We start from the raw sequence: 26,280 nt of genomic DNA, 5'->3' as shown, positions 1-26,280 counted from the left end.
GGTCAGCAGTATGGCCCTTGTACAGAAATTGATGTGAGTCTGGGACCCTGTAGTACCTGTCTGTCTTGACAGGAGCGGGGGGGAGGGAGTCAGGGGAAACACTAGATTCTAAGTACACATCATCTAAAACATTTAAAACTGGAGGAATAGCTAAGGGTCTATGCTGAGGTAACTTTAAAAGTTCCCTTAACCTTTTCCTAGAATCTGAGTATTCTTGGCCTTGCCATGTGAAGTGTTCCCTCATGGAATGAAGTGTTTCCCCAAAAGAAAACTCCTCAGGAGGAGAAGCAGAGGGAATGGATTCCTCCGTATCAGAATCCTCGTAGGCCGGGAAGGCCTCCTCCTGGTAGTCTGAGTGTGCAGAATCACCTGAGGCCTCATCGGAGGACTGGGGATCTACCTGCTCAACCCTAGGCCTCTTGACAGAAGGCGGCTGAGAGCCTCTATCTGGACGTGGCTGAGAACCCCTAATTAAAGAAATAAGGTCCTCAGCTAAACTTAAAATTTGAGAACCAGAAGTGGATCCCAAAGAAACAGATCTTGGAGGAAGAGACTTAGCCTGTTTGGCAGCCTTAGCACGTGTGTAGGCCTTAATGGACATAGGCACTGGAGGCCTGGCAGCCCCACATGCTGGAGTAGTCTTATCCACTGAAATGGTGTCAGAAATATCATGGGCTACGGTCTCAGAGGGGAGAACAGAAACCGGCACCGAGCTGGCCTCCGGTACCGAAGTAACCGGTGGGGCGGTGTAGTCGGACTGTAGCGGTTGTGAAACAGGCTCAGAAGAGACCGAGACACTCGCGGTAGGCCTAAGCGTGGTGTCGGTCCTTATCCTTCCGTTTTTTAGGTAAATGTGCTGTCGGAAGCTCCGACGGCATGATATAACAGAAATCTTAACCAAAATAATCCTGTGCAAACTCTGACCGATGCCTAAGAGTGCGTTTATTGAAAGAAGCACAAGCTGTACAGGCCGAGACGTTGTGTTCTGGGCCTAGGCAGGGTAAGCAGTAAGAGTGGAAATCCTTATGAGGTATTTGTTTCCCACAAGTTAAACAATTACTAACCTTTTCAGTTTTATCTGACATCGGCTGAGGCAAGAAAAGGTCCCCAATGGGGTACTTAGCTTTTTTGAAGACTTCAGTAGCTGAAAACACAGGAGCTGGCCGACCGGCACTTGCGAACTGCTTCTGCTTTGGGCGCCGCGCGGCAAGAAAGACTGAAGAAGATGGCGTCGGCTGACGCTTTTATACCCCAGGCGCTCTGACATCGGGGAAAGGGCGACATCAGCCGACGCCGGACCCAGACTTTGGAATCCGGCCGACCGAAGGGCTGCCTGAGGCAGGACAACCCATATGTCAGGACTGCAGTTGCATCCTTGAAGGACATCTGTAATTACTGTAAAAAACTAGGCCCTTTTAATTGGGTTAATCAGTCCATTTACATTCCATGATAGGACATTAAACAGATGGGAGTGTTAGAATATGTCCCCGGTATAGCTCAACCTCCATTTACCTTTGGGACAATAGCTACCATCTCCCCATCCCCAGTGTGGCATCTAAATGTCCACTCTTTCACCCGAAAATCTTGCTGCAATGAAAATGGCCTTCCCTGAAATTTCAGCACTCATTTCTCTTAAAATAGGATTGGCTCTACATATAGATAACTAAAAAGACAAAGAAACTTTGCTATTTCAATGTATTGTAACAGTGAACAAAACATTAAAGTGTATTAAAATATAACAGCCAAAAGTATTCATACAATTACTTGACAATAATTTCAGTTACATGCTTCATGATAGAAGATATATAACATTTATTAAGATCTGCAGGAGGGATGTGTACTTGCAGCCTGAAGAGCTGTGGAATGGAAAAAAAAACCTACAAAACCTTTCATATGCAACATCCCTTTCCAAAATCATCCACATCTGAATGCAACAGGAGAGAAAAATTAAAAACATGCATTGTTCTTCTTCCTCAATATGGAGACATTGCTGCTGGCAAGCAGACCAATACTTAACAAAGGATCATCTCTGTCTTTGTGGGCTGTAACCTGAATAAAATTTGTTTTAGCTGAAGTGCTTGGAGCAGGGCTACCCAAGTTCACAAACTACTGCCAAGTTCTCATTTATTAAAAGCAGTTATAGATTGTCTTCAGGGGCATCTATGCCAATAACAGCTGGAAAGGAGTCACAAAGTGTATGTGTGTGTATGTATGCATATATATATATATATATATATATGTGTATATATATATATATATATATATATATATATATATATATATATATATCTATATATATATATCTATATATATATATATATATATATATATCTATATATATAAATCTATATATATAAATCTATATATATATATATATATATATATATATAGATAGGTTTTCTATGAGAAGTTTGAAACTGCATCAGTCAACCTGCACATGGTTGAAAGGCAGTTTTCCCAGATGGCAGAATGCCAACTCAAAATCGATCAACTTACACTACAGCGAACGGGTAGTGCAGGTCGATCATTTTGGTTCGACATTGTGCAGAGAGGTCGCACTTCAGTGATGAACAGGGAATTAGCCCAGTTCCTCACTGTAGTGCGATCTCGGACTTTGTATATCTAATGTGCAGGGGGTGTGTGTGTGTGGGGGGGGCACAGGGGGGTAGCCCCCTCTGCAAAATAGTAGAAGTAACGTACCACTGACTTTAGAGTTCAACAGTACGTTAATGTGCATAGCAGGAGATGAGTGACATCATTTCCTGCTATGTTGAAGACATCGAACCACTGTGGTCAATGTAATCATTTTCACTTTGGGTTACTATTCGAAATTCCGTATTCAGCATTAGAGGTCAACCGAAGCTGATTCGAACTTATAGATATATATATATATATATATATATATATATATATATATACACAGATTCACTTTATATCCTCGAAATACCAAAATATCGAAATTCGGTACTTCAAACCTATAAAGTTGAATTTTTGAAACCACGAAAACTCAGAACCGCGAAATTCAAAATCCCGCACACCTGAGATTTTGAATTTTGCGCTTCTACCACACACACACACACACCATCCTCCCCATACATAAACACAAGCTCTCTACTACACTGAGGCCATTACATTGTTCAGGACCCTCTCGGTCACAGGGTGCACAGCCCCTTCCACTTTCTCTCTACACTCTTTCCCCCTTTTTTTTAACATCCCATCAGTGTTAGTGTAAAGAAAAAAAACAGTTATAAGTCTCCCATGCCAAGTCTATTTTAATTTCTCCTGATCAATTACAACATGGTTTCTCTATGTCTTTTCTTCCGAAGACAGTGGAATGTTCTTTGGTAGGTGTCAGTTTGTTGAGAGCCTCTTTTGTAACCTGCTAGTTTGTAACTGATGGCGGTTGTGTTTCTTTAGAATACTGGGGACAGCTTGCTGTGATAGCTTCAGCAGGGCATCCTCAGCCAATGTAAAGGCAACTGTAACATCCCCCCCCCCAGAAGATGAACCACTAAAAAGAAAGGGTACAATAGGCAAAACGTTCACTGTGACTGCCTGGTTACCCTTATGACTAGAGAAAAGGTTGCTTTCTTTAGACATGTGTCAGCTTAACAGCCACAGTCATAGAGAACTTGGGACCACATGCTTGACAAAATTTTGTCATTCAATGTAAATGATTCAAAGCATACCAAATGGGTTTTGACACCATCATCCACAGGTACTGAGGTATGAAGACTTGGTGGATTTGCTCTATTTATAGTGCGTTGGTTAAATCTAGCACAAAACTGACAGCTAGCAACATCGTGGTCAGGGCCTAGGCAAGGAATACAGTAAGAAAGAAAATCCTTATGAGATATTTGCTTCCCACAAGAAATACAATTGTTAACTTTTTCTGACATCGGTCTGGAGCAAGAAAAAAGTTTCCCCAATAGGGTACTTAGCTTTAATGAAGACTTCGGATCTGAAATTCGGATTTGAAAATCTCAGGAGTCGGCTGACCGGCACTTGCGAACTGCTTTTGCTTTGGGCACCGCATGGCAAGAAAGACTGAAGAAAATGGCGTAGGCTGCATCTTTTATACCCCTGACGCGCTGACGTCAGGGAAGAGGCGACAGCAACCGACGCCGGACCAGGACTTTGGAATTCAGGCCGACTACGGGTAGCCTGCCAGCAAGATAACCCAAGTGTAATGACTGCAACAGTGAAACATGATGAACATTTGGTGGGTTTGCTAAATTTTCACTTTGCTCTCCTACAGTTCAGGCAATGCTGCCAGCTGTATCTTCATATATCTGATGCAATCAGGGCCCTCCTCCCACTTGGGAACTCCTGTAAAATGCAAGTTTTTTTCCCTCTGCTCCTTGAGCTTTATGTCAACCAACTGGGTTCCATTTGTTCAAACCTTGCCTCTGTAGAATCTACTTTCTGTCTAACATCTCTAATTTCCACATCCATAGAAAACAGTTGATCAGAGTGTGTACTTGGGGCTTCTTCCATGCCATATGATTTTTGTGCCTACTTTATAGATACAAGAAGATATTGCAGAGTTCACCTTCTGCATTTCCTGCATAATCTGCTGCAAGCTCACCAACAGCAGTTAATTTTCCATGTGTACTACAGAGGTCAGAGTTTGCAGCAGGTTAGCTGTGATGGGTTCTGCTGGGCTGTCCAATAAGCTAGAATCCAGAGCCAGTAAAAAAATATGTTATTGTTCTTCCTAGCCAACTTCTTCACTGACACATAGGATGTTTATGTTATTTGCTCTCACCCAATCTCTTAATGATCCAAGAGTAATGAAAAAAAGACCTTAATTAACCAAGTGGGAGGGAAGCATCAGGATATGAGCAACTACTCATCCTTCGTTTTAATGGTGAAGTCCCAGAAACTGTGCTTTGTAAAGGTCTACTTTATCTGGAAGAAAAAAGCCCTGATGAGGGATGTAATCAGAAGATAACTCAAAAACACTATCATGTAAAAAAGAATAAGAGAATGTTTTTGTATGTTCTCCAGACTGAGAAGGACATGGTTTACCCAGGTGACACTTAAAAAAAATGTATCTGTAAATATATGACAGTTGTCTAAATATGGAAAAATGTGAATGTCTGCAATCTACAATGAGCTACTACTGGTGCCAAACACTTTGCAAACACCTTGGGGCTGTAGATAAGCCCAAAGGGTACAATACAAAGCTGAAAATATAAGACAGACACAGAAAATCTTTAAAAAAAAAATGACTGAAATTTTGAGAATTGAGATGAGATGATAAACATTTTTTTTAATTCTAGAGTTACCAAAAATGGAGAGGTGAAATAAGGGGTAACAGACTGAAGGGAAAGTATTTAAACGTGGGGATTTGATATGAATGTTTAAAAAAGAAAATTTAGGACCAGTTGCAAAGTTCTTTGTTTTGCAACAGAAAAAATACTGAATAAAAATTATCCTGTCTGTTCTGGGGGAACTGGTTCTGTGACTCCACAGAGTCAGCATTTGTTCCAGGACTGGGGTTAACCTACACACCTGGCTTGATGGATAAGGAAAAAGAATCCTATGAATGAAGTAAGGGATACCTACTGCAAATATAGTATTTTTGAATGTTTTTTTCTGAACCCACTTGTCTGAAGTTATCTAATGCTGTACTGACGAAAATGAAGATGGTGGGAGGACACATGAAGGGGAATATAGTCAGGCTACCTTTTTGGACTGCCTTTGATTCTGTGAGGCTCCCCTTCTTCTTTGTTGAGTCTCCCTGTCAATACCTTTTGAAATTGTTTGCTTGAACCTTGCTAAGACTGTTTGTTCAGTTTCCTATAAAAGGGTTCTGAACTGGAATAACACACACACACACCACACCACACCACACAATTAATCTTCCTCTTTCATCAATAAGGGCATCAACAGAAAAGTCAAGAAAAAGGGGGCATCAAAGATCAGCTTTGGCATCCTCTGGTAAAAGTCTGTGAACGTAAACAAGGAAACCCTGTCACTACTGATCCAGCGTCAGATGCTCTGGATACAACATCAGCAGAGTAATAAGAACACTTCAAAGAGCATTTGATTTTCTGAGAAACAGAAGCAATTAAAGAATCCAGAGATGTTTAATCTCTGAAGAAAGGAGGCTAGGAGATAACTTTCTCATATTTGCGAAAGAAGCAAGCAAAAATTTTAAAATATTAGCCTGACAATTGAGAATTCTGAAAGTTAAAGTCGAATATACTTTCTTCCCAAATCTATCACAGGTTCATAGGTAGGTACTAGGCTATCGGCCCAAGGGGCTAAGTAAGCCTAGCCAACAAGGTTCCCTGGCTTATGCCACCCCAAAAAAGTTATTTTCCTGTGCCACTGTCGAGCAGACACACAGAAGTGATCCCAAGGTGTATTTCCTATTTCCCATCCACTCAACTTTGCTTGACATAGATGGGTAGCCTGTTTAAGAGTATGGGAAGTCTCTGGGACAGAAATCTATCCCTCCAGCATGTCCTGTTTGTTGTGGTGATAAGGTTTAGGTCCCTAGAGCATGTAGCTCGGAGGGATTGGGATTTCTTTAGGTGTAGCATGTCCAACAGCTCTGGGTTTGACATAGCTTTGTATGTTAGGCAGAGAACCCCTCGGAGTAGGCGATATGCTACGGAGTAAAGCTGGAGTTTTTTGAGATGATCAGTGTAGGGCATTTGTTTGAGGCCAGTAATCCTCTTTGTGAGATACTTCTGTGGCCTTTCCAGCTGCTGCAGATGTCTTGTGAGGTACATTCCAAAAGGAGCATTGTACTCTATAATGGATCTAATGTGTGTCGAGTAGAGGGGAACAATGACCTAATTTTTCCTGGATGAGAGCCCTTTTATGAGGTGTGTCATGTAGAAGGACTTCGTAACTACTGTGGCGATGTGACTATCAGAGGAGAGACTACTATCCACCTGGGTCCCAAGGTCTCTTATCACACATTCGGTGTTAAGTAGATTGCTGCCTATGTGGTAGTTCATGGGTACAGAGTTTTTACCAAAAGTTTTTATCAAAAGCTTTCACACATCTTTGTCAGAAGGAATAGGAGCATTCACAAGATGCTAGACAAAAGATAGTTTAGGCAAATAGATAACTGCAGGATATGATGTGGGATATGAAAATATGGCTCTGGAGAACCTTATAAAATCTATCAGACTTTTTAGAGGCAGTGGGGTGACTGGTAGGCATAATGCAGTCTGTCAAGAAAATATCACCTAATGCTGGTAAAACAGGAGAAAGAGTTGCAGCCTGAGAAAAATCCAGCTGTAATAAGTCATAATTCATTTGGTGGGATACTGAAATGTGATTCTGCTCTCACTAAACCAAGTATTTTACTCTGGCTATAGCTCCAAAAAAGATCTCTCTTTAGGTAGAGAATCTAAAGCAAAACTTTCTTCAGTATCCTATTCCCTTTCCTGTGGTGTAGGTAGTAGAGAAATACAACATCAGTCTAATTCTCATCCTTCAGACTGAAAGGGAAGGAAATTGTTTTCTTTTAAAATTTAATAAGGAATCAGAATTTAAAGAATTAAAGGCTTGAAATAAGCCCTTAGCAAAACCCAGCCAATTTTCCCCTGTCCATCCTATGTGAAGTAGAGGAAAGCGCATACCTAATGCTGTCTTCTTTTCCTAGGAGACCACTTAGATAATAATCAACCCAAAGACTGGGCTCTTGCTTCACTGAAAAGCATCTTCCAAATCTCTCTTTCAGACTGACATGACTGACTCTTCCTTGCCCACATAGGGTAACCCAACTGCAGCAGAGGATGAGTCTAGATACTGGTCTTTATTGGCTTCTCAAGGAGCAACACCAGCTGGACTGACAGAAGGAAGTGTACAGTCCAAGGAACTTGATTTGGCCATAGCAGAGTCGCTCATTAGCGACTGAAGCAGTGAGGAAGCTGGTGTAACTACCAAATACGTCTATAAAACTTCCTTCTTCTTGTGCACTTGGGGGGGGGGGGGGGTGTCACAGAGTCTGAAGGCTGCTCCGTGTGGCAAAGCCTTAGCTGGTGAACCATCCAAAAAGATTTTCAAAATGATGAGGTAAAATTTTATGTGATAGCCAAGTCCAAGCCTCTATCTTTAATTTTCAACAAAAGATATCAGAATAATTATTCACAGTGACAAAATGATTTAAAACGGTTTTCTCCAAACGTGTAAACCTGGCAAAAATTAACATTTGTGAGGTAAAATATTTAGTGACAACCACTAGAAATAAACATAATTACTTACATAAATTCATACTTTTGTAAAGAAAAAGTAAACTTTTTCTCAAAAACAAATTTTAACTAAATGGAAGGTTTTCCCCCAAAGGGCACTTATCTGCCCAGCCTTGGTGAAGCACTAGCCAACTGCTGATCACTTGAAGTTTGGAGAGAGAGCACACTGACTGCAAAAAGTTATAAGGTTTGGTGACCTAACTACTGACTTGATATGGCTTTCCTTATGCTGTTCAGTGATTAGAGTATGTGGAAAGTGCCTTAAAGCTTTGGATGCCAGGCATTTGTGAAATCCTTAGCAGGATATAAACCATATAGCTTAGACTACTGTTAACAGTAATCTAGTGATGAGCATCACTTATTGCTCCATACACACTGCATTCCTGCACTCATGTGTTCTCTCTTAGCTTTTAGGAACACACTTTCTACTACTAGACAGACTATATAAATTAAAAGTTATTTTACTTGCATTTATTGTCCCTTTCCATTTGGCTTCTTCATTGGCTAACACAACAAAATGAGACTTACATGCTTTATCCCACAAGATTTTAAAATAAACAGCACATAGTGATGCTGACAGTTTCCCCACTATTTACAGAGTTCACTTTATTAACAGTCTTCTGAAAAGTCCTTAACCTCTCACCATGCCACCTTCTGATTCAAATATCACCTTTTCCTCAGTTGTAGAAAACAAGACTCCTCTTTTTTAGGGTTTTCCTCTAGCATAGCCTACTCACAGTGGGACTAAGTTTCCATTTCTCCTACTATTCAGTAAGTTCACCTGTTAGTCTTATTTCTGTTCCTCGCCTTCTTGTAGTGCCAGCTGACTGTGACTCATCTGATTCTAGCTTTAACCTCATCATTCAGACTTCCCCCTCTTCAACCATCATCATCATCATCTTTCGGTTGTTCCCGTTAGGGGTCGCCACAGCAGATCACCTGTTTCCATTTCTTCCTGTCCTCTGCATCTTGCTCTGTCACACCAACCACCTGCATGTCCTCTCTCACCACGTCCATAAACCTTATCTTAGGCCTTCCTCTTTTCCTGTTACCTAGTAGCTTCATCCTTAGCATCTTTTCCCCCAATATACTCAGCATCCCTCCTCAGCACATGTCCAAACCAACATAATCGTGCCTCACTGGCTTTGTCTCCAAACCTTCCAACCTGGGCTGACCCTCTAATATACTTATTCCTAATCCTGTCCACACTCGTCACATCCAGTGCAAATCTTAACATCTTTAATTCCACCACATCCAGCTCAAACTCCTGCCTTTTTGTCAATGCCACTGTCTCCAACCCATATAACATAGCTGGTCTCACTACCCTCTTGTAGACCTTCCCTTTCACTCTTACAGGTACTCATCTGTCACAAATCACTCCTGACACTCTTCTCCACCCACTCCATCAGGCCTGTACTCTCTTCTTCACCTCTCTTCCACACTCACCGTTAGTCTGAACTATTGACCCCAAGTATTTAAACTTATCCACCTTCGCCACCTCTACTCCTTGCATCCTCACCATTCCTCTATCCTCCCTCTCATTCACACACATATATTCTGTCTTAGTCCTGCTGACCTTCATTCCTCTTCTCTCTAGAGCATATCTCCATATCTCCAGGGTTTCCTCCACCTTTTCCCTACTCTCACTACAGATCGCAATGTCATCTGCAAACATCACAGCCCACAGGGACTCCTGTCTGATCTCGTCTGTCAGCCTGTCCATCACCATTGCAAATAAGAAAGGGCTCAGAGCTGATCCTTGATGTAACCCCACCTCCACCTTAAACACATCCGTCACTCCCACCGCAGACCTCACCACTGTCACACTACCCTCGTACATATCCAGTACCACTCTTACATACTTCTCTGACACTCCTGACTTCCTCATACAATACCACAACTCCTCTCTAGGCACCCTGTCATATGCTTTCTCTAAGTCTACAAAAACACAATGCAACTCCTTCTGACATTCTCTGTACTTCTCCATCAACACTCTCAGAGCAAACATCGCATCTGTAGTGCTCTTTCCCGGCATGAAACCATACTGCTGATCACTAATCATCATGTCCCTTTTTAACCTAGCTTCCACTACTCTTTCCCATAACTTCATGCTGTGACTGATCAACTGAATCCCTCTGTAGTTACTACAGCTCTGCACATCACCCTTATTCTTAAAAATCACTTCCCCCTCTTCAACCACCCCTCCTAAATTTCTGAAGTTGTTAACCTGTTCCACTATTTTCCCTCATCTCTCAATTCTCATCTTCGTCTGATTTCCTCCATTTGTTGCCATTACAACTTTCTTGACTGTACTCAGATACACCCCAAGTGCTTTCAGCTTTGCATTTAATTCCCCTATGATTTGCTCAGGTGCTTGTGCAGTCTGCCTGTAATAACATATTGTCTGCACATAGCAGCTTTGTGGAGCTGTTTCCCCCTGACCGGTTTAATAATTTAGTCCTTCACTAGAATGAACATCAGTGGGCTCACAGCTGAACCCTGTTGCACACCCACTCCAACTGGGGACCCCCTATGAGAGTCTGAACACTGACTGTACTTCTGTCAGTGAGTCCTTGTACATTGCCTGCACTAATTCTACCAATGTTTCTGTGACTTTGAACCACTGCAGGACTGCCTAAGTCAGCTTTCCTGGGACCTTGCCATATGCTTTCTCCAAGTGTAGGAATGCCTAGTGGGACTCTCACCCTCATCTCTAGCTTCTTCTCAACTACCTGTCTCATTGCAAACATCTGTTTGTGCTGCATCCTGATTGGAATCTAAATTGCTCTCCTTCCATTTTATTTTTACTACTATGCATATTAATTTATCAATCACCTTCTCCAGCACTTTCATACAGTGTGACAAGGGTTTCATACCTCTGGCCTGCCCCAGCTGTGGATGTCCCCTTTGTTCTTGTACACCAGCACTAGTATGCTTATTCTCCGGTCATATGGGATATGCCTTTCTCAACATACTGCTATGAGTACCCTCAGGAACCATTTCACCCCTCTCTCATCCAACATCTTTTTCATATCTGCTGTGACCTCATCTGAGCCTGTTGCTTTCCCTGACTTCATTTTCCTTAGTGCTATTCTTACTTCTTCTAGGGTTGGCACCTCTTCTTCATTCATCGGTGGCTGTGCCTGGGGGCTTCTTTGGGTTTTTTTTCATTCAGAAGCTGCTGGAAGTACACCTTCCATCTTCCTCAGAGGTCCTGTGGGGTTCTGAGCAGGATGTTGATGGCATCCCTTATTAAGGCTGCCTGATGGCTATCTTCCCTATCTTTCTGTCTTTCCCTTGCAACCTAATAAGTGTTTGTTTGTACCATCCAGTGAGGCCCTTTCCAGAAGCTGTGAGAGTGCCTCTGATGCCTTGTTCTTTGCCACTGCAACTGCTTTTTTTAGCATTGTTGTTAGCCAACCAGTATTCCTTCTTTTCCTGGTCAGTCTTTTCTACCTCCCATATTTTCCACATTTTGCTGCATTCCTCCTTTCATTTGATGACTTTCTGGACTTCTGCATTCAACCTCCAGCTTTTAAGTCCAATAATCAATGCTAGGTGCTGAAATGGTTCCTCCAAAGGCACACACAAGCGAAGCAGAAAACAGAAAAATCCTGGAAGAACACCGCTGGATGCTTCAAGTAGTAAAAATAAGAACTTTTAATAAAAGCTGGTACAAAACAGATAAGCGCTTTCGGGTTGGTAGCCCTTCATCTGATGAAGGGCTACCAACCCGAAAGCGCTTATCTGTTTTGTACCAGCTTTTATTAAAAGTTCTTATTTTTACTACTGAAGGGCTACCAACCCGAAAGCGCTTATCTGTTTTGTACCAGCTTTTATTAAAAGTTCTTATTTTTACTACTTGAAGCATCCAGCGGTGTTCTTCCAGGATTTTTCTGTTTTTAACCTCCAGCTTTTCTTAAGTACCTTATTTCCATAACTGACTCCAACAGCATATCTGTTAGACAGTCCTCACACATGCTGTTTTGAGGTGCTGACATTCTCTTTCAAATCCACCTATTTCCTCTTTTTACTAAGGTCCTACAGCTTCTGTATTTTGTAGAACTCTTGCACTTTCTCTCCAGTCGACATCTAAGTCTTCAGCTTTGTCTCTGTTGAACTTAAGATCCTTCTCTGATAAGTGCCTGCAGCTGACTGTGACAATCAGTGGTTTATACTGTGGGCCAACTGTTTCACAGAGGATGACTTTGCAAACAATGAGTCTACCTGAAACCTTTTTCCTTACTAGAAGAAAATCTAGCAGTGTTGCATGTTGGCCACTTTTGTATGCGATACTATGATGGTCTCTCTTGCAGAACCAAGTGCTGGCCACAATCAAGCCATTTGCCAGACAGAAGTCTAGAATGGCCTCCTCCTCTTTATCTTTATTACTCCACCCATGTGGACTAAGGCAGTCCTCTTATCCTGTTCTGCCTGTCCTGATATATGCATTGAGGTCCTCCTTTATCAACAGTTTTGTAGGTCCTGCAACTGCTGTCTGCATGCACTCTTTTTCTTGCTATCACAAGCCTAATGTGGGGCATAAGCTGAGATTATGAACAGTGCCCTATCCTTATACTAGAGTATGACTGACATTAATCTGTTACTTATCCTGATGACATCCCTCATTGTCTTCTGAAACCTCTCTCTCACCACAATTTCCAAACCTTTTCTAGCTTGTCGTCCCCTGAGTAGTAGACTCAGACTTCACAAATCAAGTGGTTTTGCTACACTACCCTTTCATTTTGTCCCATGGATAGAGAGGATGTCCAGCCTTCTCCTTACTATCATGTAATCTGCTTCCAAGATGAATTCGGTCAGTGAACCTACACTGAGTGTAATAATTTTTAGCTCATGTTTGGCAGGTTGATTGGTTTTATGTTCAACTTTCACTCAACAGAGTTATGCCAGGTAGCCCAAGTAGGGCAACTGTCTGCTGGCTAGTAGCTTACTGACCCAAGGCAGCTAGGTTTAATGGTAGGCACACAGTGGCCAACAGGGACATAGACCCTTCCCACCATTAGCAGGGGTTCATGGTATAGGTCGGACTTGGCCTGGACCTCAACCCACGTATCACTGTAATACACCCATGGACATTTTTTTTTGGTGGAATTAGTCAACACGACCAAATCACCTAGAATCAGTTTTTACAGTGAGTGGCTAGCCCTGATATGGCATGCAGTCTGTGATTAATGTTCTCTTACCTAGAGGATACTGTGCACCACAGCTGATGCCAAAAGCAGTTGGTCTACAGGCACCATTTATAGAGTGTAAGCTGCTCACAAACCCATAGCTGGGAGAGTTTGAGGTGGAGGTGGGAAGTACCCCACAGAGAAAAGTTGGAAAACATGCAAACTACACACGGTCATTGGCTGGAACTCAGAATCAAACCTTGTACCATGTGCATAGGAAGTGAATACCTTAACCATTATGTCAGCCTCAGAGGGGGCTGAATATAACAGAAGGAATCAGCAAAGGAACCAAAGTACTGGATGCAATTATCTTGGGAGGGAAAGGTAACAGACGGGACTGAGTCTAAGCAGAACTTTGAACTGTAAGTTAGAGACTGCCTTTAGGCAAAGAGAAAAAGGGATGGGGAGTGTTAAGAGAAAGACTAGCTCTGATGTTAAAAAGGGATAATTAGTATTGCATACAAAATACTGCATAACAACTGTATCAATCAGAATATTGGGAAAAGAGAATGGAAAGGCAATTTACAAATGGACAATGGGAAGAAATCTGTAAGGCTCCCAAGTATGCAGCGAAGCTCATAGGATTTAAGATTTTTACATGAAAGTGTTTGCATATGTAGTTTTACTTCCTTGGTAGAACTCAGAGGATTTTCCTGAGGTAGATAACAAATCCTGGAGGTGTGATGTGGAAGACAGAGCAAAAGGTAATTGGGGGTCATGTTTTTTGGGGAATGAAATAAGTCGCCAGGTTTTAAAAATTCCCTACAGAGTTTTTACAAACCTTGTGGGAACAAATGTTTGTAAGCTAGAAAATGAATCTTTTGTGCTAAGATATAGGAAATACAGTTGGATGTGTTTATTTTATAAAGGGGAAGGAGCAAATTGAATTTTTGGGAAAATATATGCAGAATAATGTTCAGGAGAAGGAGTGTGGTTTAAGGGAAGTCATGAAGTTAGCAATTATGCAAGTAGGAGTGAATAAAATTGTTAAAAAAAACATGTACACTGCATGTAAATAATAAAAATATGGTTTGTTTTCTTTTCTATTAATATTTTTAATTCTATGTTACAGTTTAAAATATGTTTTAACAAAGAACTAAAAAAGAGAGGTAGACAGTAAAGAATCACACAACAGGTATAAAGTAAGATTAATGCCTGGATAGGTGGAAAAGATAGAAACTAAGACTGCCTTGTTAGTCAAGGTTTCACTCACAATTAATGAGCAGGATCGTAGATTGCAGCTGATCCACTTGTGAGAAATAAATCACAGTTCCATATCCACATCTTCCAGTTTTCATTGAGCTATATCTCTGCTATGGATTAAAGGTAAAAATGACCAGCCACATAAACTCTTGAAATAAGTGTATTTCTTCAATCCTGGCTAAAATTTCACCACTATGGCACCGTGTCAAGTCATGAGGCTAAATGAATAACACAGAGACACCACTTAACCTCCATGAAGTCTACTTTCAAACTATGTTCTATGGCATATCTGTGACTATATGGCATGGGAATCAAAGCGTCTTTAACATTTAAAGGTACATAACTCATACCTAATACTTACTTCTAGGAAGGTCTGAATGAGGTTATCCTCTCTTGCAGCTTTTGACGGAGCATCTGCAGAGACCTGGGGCTGCAAGTGGGACTCTCCTCCTGACCCTTGTATAAGGGGATTTTGCTATTTCAAGTGTTGACATGGTCCTAGTAAAAAGGTAGCTGTGGAATTTCTCCCTTTGACATCTGTGAATGGTTAGACTGAAGTGATAACACACAACATTGATTCATGTCATGCCCTTCCCTCCATGCATTAGATATCATGCAGGTGCAGGATTTGGCTCATTATTGGTCAGACATAAAAACGCTTAACATTTTAGTAAGCATCAAGCACCACAGACGTATTTCAGGTGACAGAATCAGGACCGAAACTGGGCAAGCAGCAGCAGAAGAGTTGAAGCCATCAGGGGATAGGTGCAGTTCCCATAGGAAGTCATATAATGAAGTAGCATGTAGTGCCATAGGGTACACACACCCTTTAATGTAGGGGCTTCAGACCAACAATGACAAACTGGAATGAAACAGAATAAACCCAATCACAGACCTACAAAGGAGTGAATCCCTGATGTTAGATTTCTGTACCTCATAAAAATATGCTCAACCAACGACTCATAAAAAACTAACAAGTAGGCAGTAACTTGCATATGATCCATGATTAAAGAGGACTTACGAGTTTCTTGAGAAGCAAGCTGCATCGACTGACCCCTCAACTGACGATCTTGCTGTTTGAGACAAGTGTATATGAAATGAACTGCAGGGGTGGCCTTTCTCATGATATGCCTTGACAATTCTCCATGCTTCATTGCATCCAGTTCTTGTAAAACAACCCAAGGTATAACAAACACAGGAAAGCCAACACCTGCAAAAGTACAATAAGACCAGTCAGGAACAAAATAGTGTTCTTTATGGAATGCACGAGTACAACGCAAAAATTGTGCATTTACTATACTTGAATTTATTCATCTGTAGGAACATATTGCTTCTTAATCCAGAAGCAGGCACACACATAATGAAAGAACTGCTGCAAAAAGTACAACCTTAAACAACTATAAACTCAACTAACCTGCAAACTATAAGCCACTACAGTACAGTAGTGTCTGCGGTCTTGTTTGGTGGTTCATAATATACTGCTGACTATGCAAATATTTACATCAAACAATTTTTCAAATGTACCTGGCAGCTCTTGTGTTGTTATAACAAATTCAGTTTTAGACAAAGGGCTACATTCAGAAAGGTTATCAAGAGATGTACATTGAATTATGACTGGTGTGTGTGTGTGTGTGTGTGTGTGTGTGTGTGTGTGTGTGTGTGTGTGTGCGCGCCTGGGAGGTTGAAGTAAAGGGTGACATTACGCGATAGGTATGGCAGATGTGTCTTGGGGGTGGGTCTATCATACCTCTACACGCCCCTAGATTAACAAGCAAATCCAGAAACATTTGAGGGTGGGGGGACACAAGACACCAGGGATAATTCAGAACATTATGCCTTAAATGTACTTAAAATTATAAAACAAAGTTTTGCAGCACAAAAGATGTGGGGAAGAGGAACACTAGACACCAGGGATAAATCTGTTTATCGTGCCTTAAAGGCACTTGAAAATTATAAAAAAGTACAGCTGTGTAAGTATAAGTAAACTTGCTATTATGACAAATGTTCGAATGATTACTGCTGCACTATCCCAAGCTGTACGGGTTATATCCTGCCAAGCATATAATAGCCAGCCAGCTTACAAAGCTTCAGAACACCTTCCACACACCTAAGCTGTTAGCTCAGGCTGAGATGACTAAAGGACAGTTTTGGGAACCAAGCCCTTCAGAGCTTTCATGCCAACTGAGAGAGAGAGGTTAAACCCTGAGAAGACATTGCTGGGAACAATAAAAAATACGTCTATGCCCTGACATGAAAATACAGCAAAAAACAAGGGGTTTGGTGGGAGTGGCAACTGCAACAGTGATCATTCAAACATCTACTGTTATAGTATTGTCTACTTACACAACTGTACTGTGCTCATCATACTGATCACTGTTGAGGTAGCATAAGCTCTATGGGTATATTACCATTGCTTAAAACATCTCGGAGGTGGAAGGGGAAGAGTCCAGGAGAACATGGAGGATGGTCTTAGCAAAGCCTAACCTAGACCTGAAGAAGGAACCTAGCTTGTAGTGCTTTGTAAACATGTACACAGGAATGATTTGCTGCTTCTCGAATACTTATAATGCCCAACACTTTCCAAAAATCTATAGATGAAGCCAAGGCCCTAGTAGAATGAGGTTTGATCCTGCCTGTATAGTTTTGTTTTCGTGGGAGTAAAAAAACTTAATAGCCCGAGGCAACCATTTGGAAATAGTCTGCTTTGACGCATGTTATCCATTCTTTTTACCTTGACAAGAAATGAACAAATGATTGGAAGATCTGAAAGAGTTGGTTCCTCCAAGATAGCACCAGAGTTGAATGTGGACAAGCAAGGTACGAGGTACCCTTTTCTCCCTCAGTTTTGGATACAGGGAAGAACTCCAATACCACAACATTAAAGGCAGATTAGTTCTCAAAGAAAATGGGAAACGGTTGACAGGCCATTTATTTATTTATGTTAGTTTACCAAGGTAGTACACTGATCACTATAGACCATTTACAGGCACAGCCTGGGTAAAGAGATTCCCACCATTTATTTATTTATGTTAGTTCACCAAGGTTGTACACTGATCACTATAGACCATTTGCAGGCACAGCCTGGGTAAAGAGATTCCCACCATTTATTTACTTATGTTAGTTTACCAAGGTAGTACACTGATCACTATAGACCATTTACAGGCACAGCCTGGGTAAACAGATTCCCACCATTTATGTTAGCTTAACAAGGTAGTACAGATAAACCATTTGCAGGCACAGACTGGGTAAAGAGATTCCCACCATTTATTTATTTATGTTAGTTTACCAAGGTAGTACACTGATCACTATAGACCATTTGCAGGCACAGACTGGGTAAAGAGATTCCCACCATTTATTTATTTATGTTAGTTTACCAAGGTAGTACACTGATCACTATAGACCATTTGCAGGCACAGCCCAGGTAAAGAGTTTCCCACCATTTATTTATTTATGTTAGTTTACCAAGGTAGTACACTGATCACTGTAGACCATTTACAGGCACAGCCCGGGTAAAGAGATTCCCACCATTTATTTATTTATGTTAGTTTACCAAGGTAGTACACTGATCACTATAGACCATTTACAGGCACAGCCTAGGTAAAGAGATTCCCACCATTTATTTACTTATGTTTGTTTACCAAGGTAGTACACTGATCACTATAGAACATTTACAGGCACAGCCTGGGTAAACAGATTCCCACCATTTATTTACTTATGTTAGTTTACCAAGGTAGTACACTGATCACTACAGACCATTTGCAGGCACAGCCTGGGTAAAGAGATTCCCACCATTTATGTACTTATGTTAGTTTACCAAGGTAGTACACTGATCACTATAGACCATTTACAGGCACAGCCTGGGTAAACAGATTCCCACCATTTATGTTAGTTTACCAAGGTAGTACAGATAAACCATTTGCAGGCACAGCCTGGGTAAAGAGATTCCCACCATTTATGTATTTATGTTAGTTTACCAAGGTAGTACACTGATCACTATAGACCATTTACAGGCACAGCTTGGGTAAAGAGATTCCCACCACTTATTTATTTATGTTAGTTTACCAAGGTAGTACACTGCTCACTATAGACCATTTACAAGCACAGCCTGGGTAAAGAGATTCCCACCATTTATTTATTTATGTTAGTCTACCAAGGTAGTACACTGATCACTATAGATCATTTACAGGCACAGCCTGGGTAAAGAGATTCCCACCATTTATTTATTTATGTTAGTTTACCAAGGTAGTACACTGATCACTATAGACCATTTACAGGCACAGCCTGGGTAAAGAGATTCCCACCATTTATTTAATTATGTTAGTTTACCAAGGTAGTACACTGATCACTATAGACCACTTACAGGCACAGCCTGGGTAGAGATTCCAACCATTTATTTATTTATGTTAGTTTACCAAGGTAGTACACTGATCACTATAGACCATTTGCAGGCACCCCCTGGGGAAACAGATTCCCACCATTTATTTATTTATGTTAGAATACCAAGGTAGTACACTGATCACTATAGACCATTTACAGGCACAGCCTGGGTAAACAGATTCCCACCATTTATTTATTTATGTTAGTTTACCAAGGTAGCACACTGATCACTATAGACCATTTGCAGGCACCCCCTGGGGAAACAGATTCCCACCATTTATTTATTTATGTTAGTTTACCAAGGTAGTACACTGATCACTATAGACCATTTGCAGGCACCCCCTGGGGAAACAGATTCCCACCATTTATTTATTTATGTTAGAATACCAAGGTAGTACACTGCTCACTATAGACCATTTACAGGCACAGCCTGGGTAAAGAGATTCCCACCATTTATTTATTTATGTTAGTCTACCAAGGTAGTATACTGATCACTATAGACCATTTACAGGCACAGCCTGGGTAAAGAGATTCCCACCATTTATTTATTTATGTTAGTTTACCACGGTAGTACACTGATCACTATAGACCATTTACAGGCACAGCCTGGGTAAAGAGATTCCCACCATTTATTTACTTATGTTAGTTTACCAAGGTAGTACACTGATCACTACAGACCATGTACAGGCACAGCCTGGGTAAGGAGATTCCCACCATTTATTGATTTATGTTAGCTTACCAAGGTAGTACACTGATCACTATAGACCATTTACAGGCACAGCCTGGGTAAAGAGATTCCCACCATTTATTTATTTATGTTAGTTTACCAAGGTAGCACACTGATCACTATAGACCATTTGCAGGCACAGCCTGGGTAGAGAGATTCCCACCATTTATTTATTTATGTTAGAATACCAAGGTAGTACACTGATCACTACAGACCATTTACAGGCACAGCCTGGGTAAAGAGATTCCCACCATTTATTTATTTATGTTAGTTTACCAAGGTAGTACACTGATCACTATAGACCATTTACAGGTACAGCCTGGGTAAAGAGATTCCCACCATTTATTTATTTATGTTAGTTTACCAAGGTAGTACACTGATCACTATAGACCATTTACAGGTACAGCCTGGGTAAAGAGATTCCCACCATTTATTTATTTATGTTAGTTTACCAAGGTAGTACACTGATCACTATAGACCATTTACAGGCACAGCCTGGGTAAACAGATTCCCACCATTTATGTTAGCTTACCAAGGTAGTACAGATAAACCATTTGCAGGCACTGCCTGGGTAAAGAGATTCCCACCATTTATTTATTTATGTTAGTTTACCAAGGTAGTACACTGATCACTACAGACCATTTACAGGCACAGCCTGGGTAAAGAGATTCCACCATTTATTTATTTATGTTAGTTTACCAAGGTAGTACACTGATCACTATAGACCATGTACAGGCACAGCCTGGGTAAGGAGATTCCACCATTTATTTATTTATGTTAGCTTACCAAGGAAGTACACTGATCACTATAGACCATTTACAGGCACAGCCTGGGTAATGAGATTCCCACCATTTATTTATTTATGTTAGTTTACCAAGGTAGTACACTGATCACTATAGACCATGTACAGGCACAGCCTGGGTAAGGAGATTCCCACCATTTATTTATTTATGATAGTTTACCAAGGTAGTACACTGATCACTATACACCATTTACAGGCACAGCCTGGGTAAAGAGATTCCCACCATTTATTTACTTATGTTAGTTTACCAAGGTAGTACACTGATCACTATAGACCATTTGAAGGCACAGCCTGGGTAAAGAGATTCCCACCATTTATTTACTTATGTTAGTTTACCAAGGTAGTACACTGATCACAATAGACCATTTACAGGCACAGCCTGGGTAAACAGATTCCCACCATTTATGTTAGCTTACCAAGGTAGTACAGATAAACCATTTGCAGGCACAGCCTGGGTAAAGAGATTCCCACCATTTAATTATTTATGTTAGTTTACCAAGGTAGTACACTGATCACTATAGACCATTTGCAGGCACAGCCTGGGTAAAGAGATTCCCACCATTTATGTATTTATGTTAGTTTACCAAGGTAGTACACTGATCACTATAGACCATTTACAGGCACAGCCTGGGTAAAGAGATTCCCACCATTTATTTATTTATGTTAGTCTACCAAGGTAGTATACTGATCACTATAGACCATTTACAGGCACAGCCTGGGTAAAGAGATTCCCACCATTTATTTATTTATGTTAGTTTACCACGGTAGTACACTGATCACTATAGACCATTTACAGGCACAGCCTGGGTAAAGAGATTCCCACCATTTATTTATTTATGTTAGTTTACCACGGTAGTACACTGATCACTATAGACCATGTACAGGCACAGCCTGGGTAAGGAGATTCCCACCATTTATTTATTTATGATAGTTTACCAAGGTAGTACACTGATCACTATAGACCATTTACAGGCACAGCCTGGGTAAAGAGATTCCCACCATTTATTTATTTATGTTAGTTTACCAAGGTAGCACACTGATCACTATAGACCATTTGCAGGCACCCCTTGGGGAAACAGATTCCCACCATTTATTTATTTATGTTAGAATACCAAGGTAGTACACTGATCACTACAGACCATTTACAGGCACAGCCTGGGTAAAGAGATTCCCACCATTTATTTATTTATGTTAGTTTACCACGGTAGTACACTGATCACTATAGACCATTTACAGGTACAGCCTGGGTAAAGAGATTCCCACCATTTATTTATTTATGTTAGTTTACCAAGGTAGTACACTGATCACTATAGACCATTTACAGGTACAGCCTGGGTAAAGAGATTCCCACCATTTATTTATTTATGTTAGTTTACCAAGGTAGTACACTGATCACTATAGACCATTTACAGGCACAGCCTGGGTAAACAGATTCCCACCATTTATGTTAGCTTACCAAGGTAGTACAGATAAACCATTTGCAGGCACTGCCTGGGTAAAGAGATTCCCACCATTTATTTATTTATGTTAGTTTACCAAGGTAGTACACTGATCACTACAGACCATTTACAGGCACAGCCTGGGTAAAGAGATTCCCACCATTTATTTATTTATGTTAGTTTACCAAGGTAGTACACTGATCACTATAGACCATGTACAGGCACAGCCTGGGTAAGGAGATTCCCACCATTTATTTATTTATGTTAGCTTACCAAGGAAGTACACTGATCACTATAGACCATTTACAGGCACAGCCTGGGTAATGAGATTCCCACCATTTATTTATTTATGTTAGTTTACCAAGGTAGTACACTGATCACTATAGACCATGTACAGGCACAGCCTGGGTAAGGAGATTCCCACCATTTATTTATTTATGATAGTTTACCAAGGTAGTACACTGATCACTATACACCATTTACAGGCACAGCCTGGGTAAAGAGATTCCCACCATTTATTTACTTATGTTAGTTTACCAAGGTAGTACACTGATCACTATAGACCATTTGAAGGCACAGCCTGGGTAAAGAGATTCCCACCATTTATTTACTTATGTTAGTTTACCAAGGTAGTACACTGATCACAATAGACCATTTACAGGCACAGCCTGGGTAAACAGATTCCCACCATTTATGTTAGCTTACCAAGGTAGTACAGATAAACCATTTGCAGGCACAGCCTGGGTAAAGAGATTCCCACCATTTAATTATTTATGTTAGTTTACCAAGGTAGTACACTGATCACTATAGACCATTTGCAGGCACAGCCTGGGTAAAGAGATTCCCACCATTTATGTATTTATGTTAGTTTACCAAGGTAGTACACTGATCACTATAGACCATTTACAGGCACAGCCTGGCTAAAGAGATTCCCATCATTTATTTATTTATGTTAGTCTACCAAGGTAGTACATTGATCACTATAGACTATTTACAGGCACAGCCTGGGTAAAGAGATTCCCACCATTTATTTATTTATGTTAGTTTACCAAGGTAGTACACTGATCACTATAGACCATTTGCAGGCACAGCCTGGGTAAAGAGATTCCCACCATTTATTTATTTATGTTAGTTTACCAAGGTAGTACACTGATCACTATAGACCATGTACAGGCACAGCCTGGGTAAGGAGATTCCCACCATTTATTTATTTATGTTAGTTTACCAAGGTAGTACACTGATCACTATACACCATTTACAGGCACAGCCTGGGTAAAGAGATTCCCACCATTTATTTATTTATGTTAGTTTACCGAGGTAGCACACTGATCACTATAGACCATTTGCAGGCACCCCCTGGCGAAACAGATTCTCACCATTTATTTATTTATGTTAGAATACCAAGGTAGTACACTGATCACTATAGACCATTTACAGGCACAGCCTGGGTAAAGAGATTCCCACCATTTATTTATTTATGTTAGCATACCAAGGTAGTACAGGTAGACCATTTACAGGCACAGCCTGGGTAAAGAGATTCCCACCATTTATTTATTTATGTTAGTTTACCAAGGTAGCACACTGATCACTATAGACCATTTGCAGGCACCCCCTGGGGAAACAGATTCCCACCATTTATTTATTTATGTTAGCTTACCAAGGTAGTACACTGATCACTATAGACCATTTGCAGGCACAGCCTGGGTAAAGAGATTCCCACCATTTATTTATTTATGTTCGCTTACCAAGGTAGTACACTGATCACTATAGACCATTTACAGGCACAGCCTGGGTAAAGAGATTCCCACCATTTATTTATTTTTTTATGTTAGTTTACCAAGGTAGTACACTGTTCACTATAGACCATTTACAGGCACAGCCTGGGTAAAGAGATTCCCACCATTTATTTATTTATGTTAGTTTACCAAGGTAGTACACTGATCACTATAGACCATGTACAGGCACAGCCTGGGTAAGGAGATTCCCACCATTTATTTATTTATGTTAGCTTACCAAGGTAGTACACTGATCACTATAGACCATTTACAGGCACAGCCTGGGTAAAGAGATTCCCACCATTTATTTATTTATGTTAGTTTACCAAGGTAGTACACTGATCACTATAGACCATGTACAGGCACAGCCTGGGTAAGGAGATTTCCACCATTTATTTATTTATGTTAGTTTACCAAGGTAGTACACTGATCACTATACACCATTTACAGGCACAGCCTGGGTAAAGAGATTCCCACCATTTATTTATTTATGTTAGTTTACCGAGGTAGCACACTGATCACTATAGACCATTTGCAGGCACCCCCTGGGGAAACAGATTCCCACCATTTATTTATTTATGTTAGAATATCAAGGTAGTACACTGATCACTATAGACCATTTACCGGCACAGCCTGGGTAAAGAGATTCCCACCATTTATTTATTTATGTTAGCATACCAAGGTAGTACAGATAGACCATTTACAGGCACAGCCTGGGTAAAGAGATTCCCACCATTTACTTATTTATGTTAGTTTACCAAGGTAGCACACTGATCACTATAGACCATTTGCAGGCACCCCCTGGGGAAACAGATTCCCACCATTTATTTATTTATGTTAGCTTACCAAGGTAGTACACTGATCACTATAGACCATTTGCAGGCACAGCCTGGGTAAAGAGATTCCCACCATTTATTTATTTATGTTCGCTTACTAAGGTAGTACACTGATCACTATAGACCATTTACAGGCACAGCCTGGGTAAAGAGATTCCCACCATTTATTTATTTATTTATGTTAGTTTACCAAGGTAGTACACTGATCACTATAGACCATTTGCAGGCACAGCCTGGGTAAAGAGATTCCCACCATTTATTTATTTTTGTTAGTTTACCAAGGTAGTACACTGATCACTATAGACCATTTACAGGCACAGCCTGGGTAAAGAGATTCCCACCATTTATTTATTTATGTTAGTTTACCAAGGTAGTACACTGATCACTATAGACCATTTGCAGGCACAGCCTGGGTAAAGAGATTCCCACTATTTATTTATTCATGTTAGTTTACCAAGGTAGTACACTGATCACTATAGACCATTTACAGGCACAGCCTGGGTAAAGAGATTCCCACCATTTATTTATTTATGTTAGTTTACCAAGGTAGTACACTGATCACTATAGATCATTTGCAGGCACAGCATGGGTAAAGAGATTCACAAAAAAAAAAAAAAAAAAAAAAAGAAAACAAATTCACAAACTCGGAGTAATTATAGATGGTAAATAATCCCATAGATAACTGACAAAATATGTACATAATATTAACAGAGTAGAAAATATTTGTTTGTGTCTTTCGGCTTTAAGGGGTCGCCACAGCGGAACAACATGATGATGCTAATGATTGGCAGTAGATTTTTACGTGCCGAGTTGCCGGCCCTGACGCGCAACCGTCAACGAAAGTACGCCCATTCACACATGTCTCCACACAGAAGACGCTCTAGCTGGGAATCGAACAGGACAACGTCTTACTGTGAGGCGACAACGCTATCGCAGCACCACCAATGCAGTACTAACAGAGTAGAAAATAAAATGTGAAATTTTAGTAATAAATATGCGAGGGAAGCCAGCAGCTGAGAACAGAGGATCTATTACAAAGATATGCATCTGGAACATTTCTCCCTGGGCTGCCACTGAAAATTGGCTTTGTTCCAAGTCAGACTTTCCCAGTAAACAAATGTTAAATAAAATAAAATAAATAAATAAATAAATAAAGAGGATAAAAGTAGAAGGGGTGCAGGAGAGGAGGGAGAGTTAGGTTGTGTCCAGTGAAAAACCACATGCATTCAAATATTACGTGCTTGTAACCTGGATACTTTTCTTGCAGGGGTCACAGCAATCAGTAAAACTGCTTTCCATGTTAAAAAACTCAAGCCAGTCAGATGAGCTAGTTCAAATGGAGAAAGTGTTAGCGTTCCTTACACTAAACTAGGATCCCAAGGAGAAGCCACAGGTTTACTTGGGAGATCTCTTATGCAAAATCTCTTCTGAAAAAATTTTGACAAGAGACTGTATTGAAAGAGGGGCTCCATAGGCAGCTATGATGAAATGGCTGACAAAGGAACCTTGACAGAAGAGTAACACAAGCCATAGGAAAGTGACACACAAATATTGCAAAACCAGTGAAACACTAGTCCTGAATGGGTACTGGCTAGTTTGTTGGCACCAACTAGAAAACCTTTTTCATTTGCTTATATTTGATTTTCTAGTCGCAAGCTTTCTTGTATCCCTTAATACCTGCTACAAGTCAGTAAACAGGTGCCTGAAAGG

At 40.6% G+C, this 26,280-nt stretch overlaps 1 protein-coding gene across 1 annotated transcript in view; it reads right to left on the bottom strand.

Annotated features, from left to right (window-relative positions):
- The window catches only part of LOC122814161 (transcriptional protein SWT1-like), a 1,475,367-nt gene that overhangs the window by 305,774 nt on the left and 1,143,313 nt on the right, over positions 1 to 26,280 (bottom strand). The window contains exon 7 of the mRNA XM_044086774.1: positions 15,636 to 15,824. Coding sequence (XP_043942709.1) covers positions 15,636 to 15,824 — 189 coding nt within the window. The remainder of the gene's footprint in view (positions 1 to 15,635; positions 15,825 to 26,280) is intronic.

This window comes from Protopterus annectens, chromosome 10.part0, assembly GCF_019279795.1.
Source record: "Protopterus annectens isolate FY-2018-M chromosome 10.part0, PAN1.0, whole genome shotgun sequence".
NCBI lineage: Eukaryota > Metazoa > Chordata > Ceratodontiformes > Protopteridae > Protopterus > Protopterus annectens.
The sequence above is the reverse complement of the archived record's forward strand: the minus strand, read 5'-3'. Positions and strand labels throughout refer to the sequence as shown.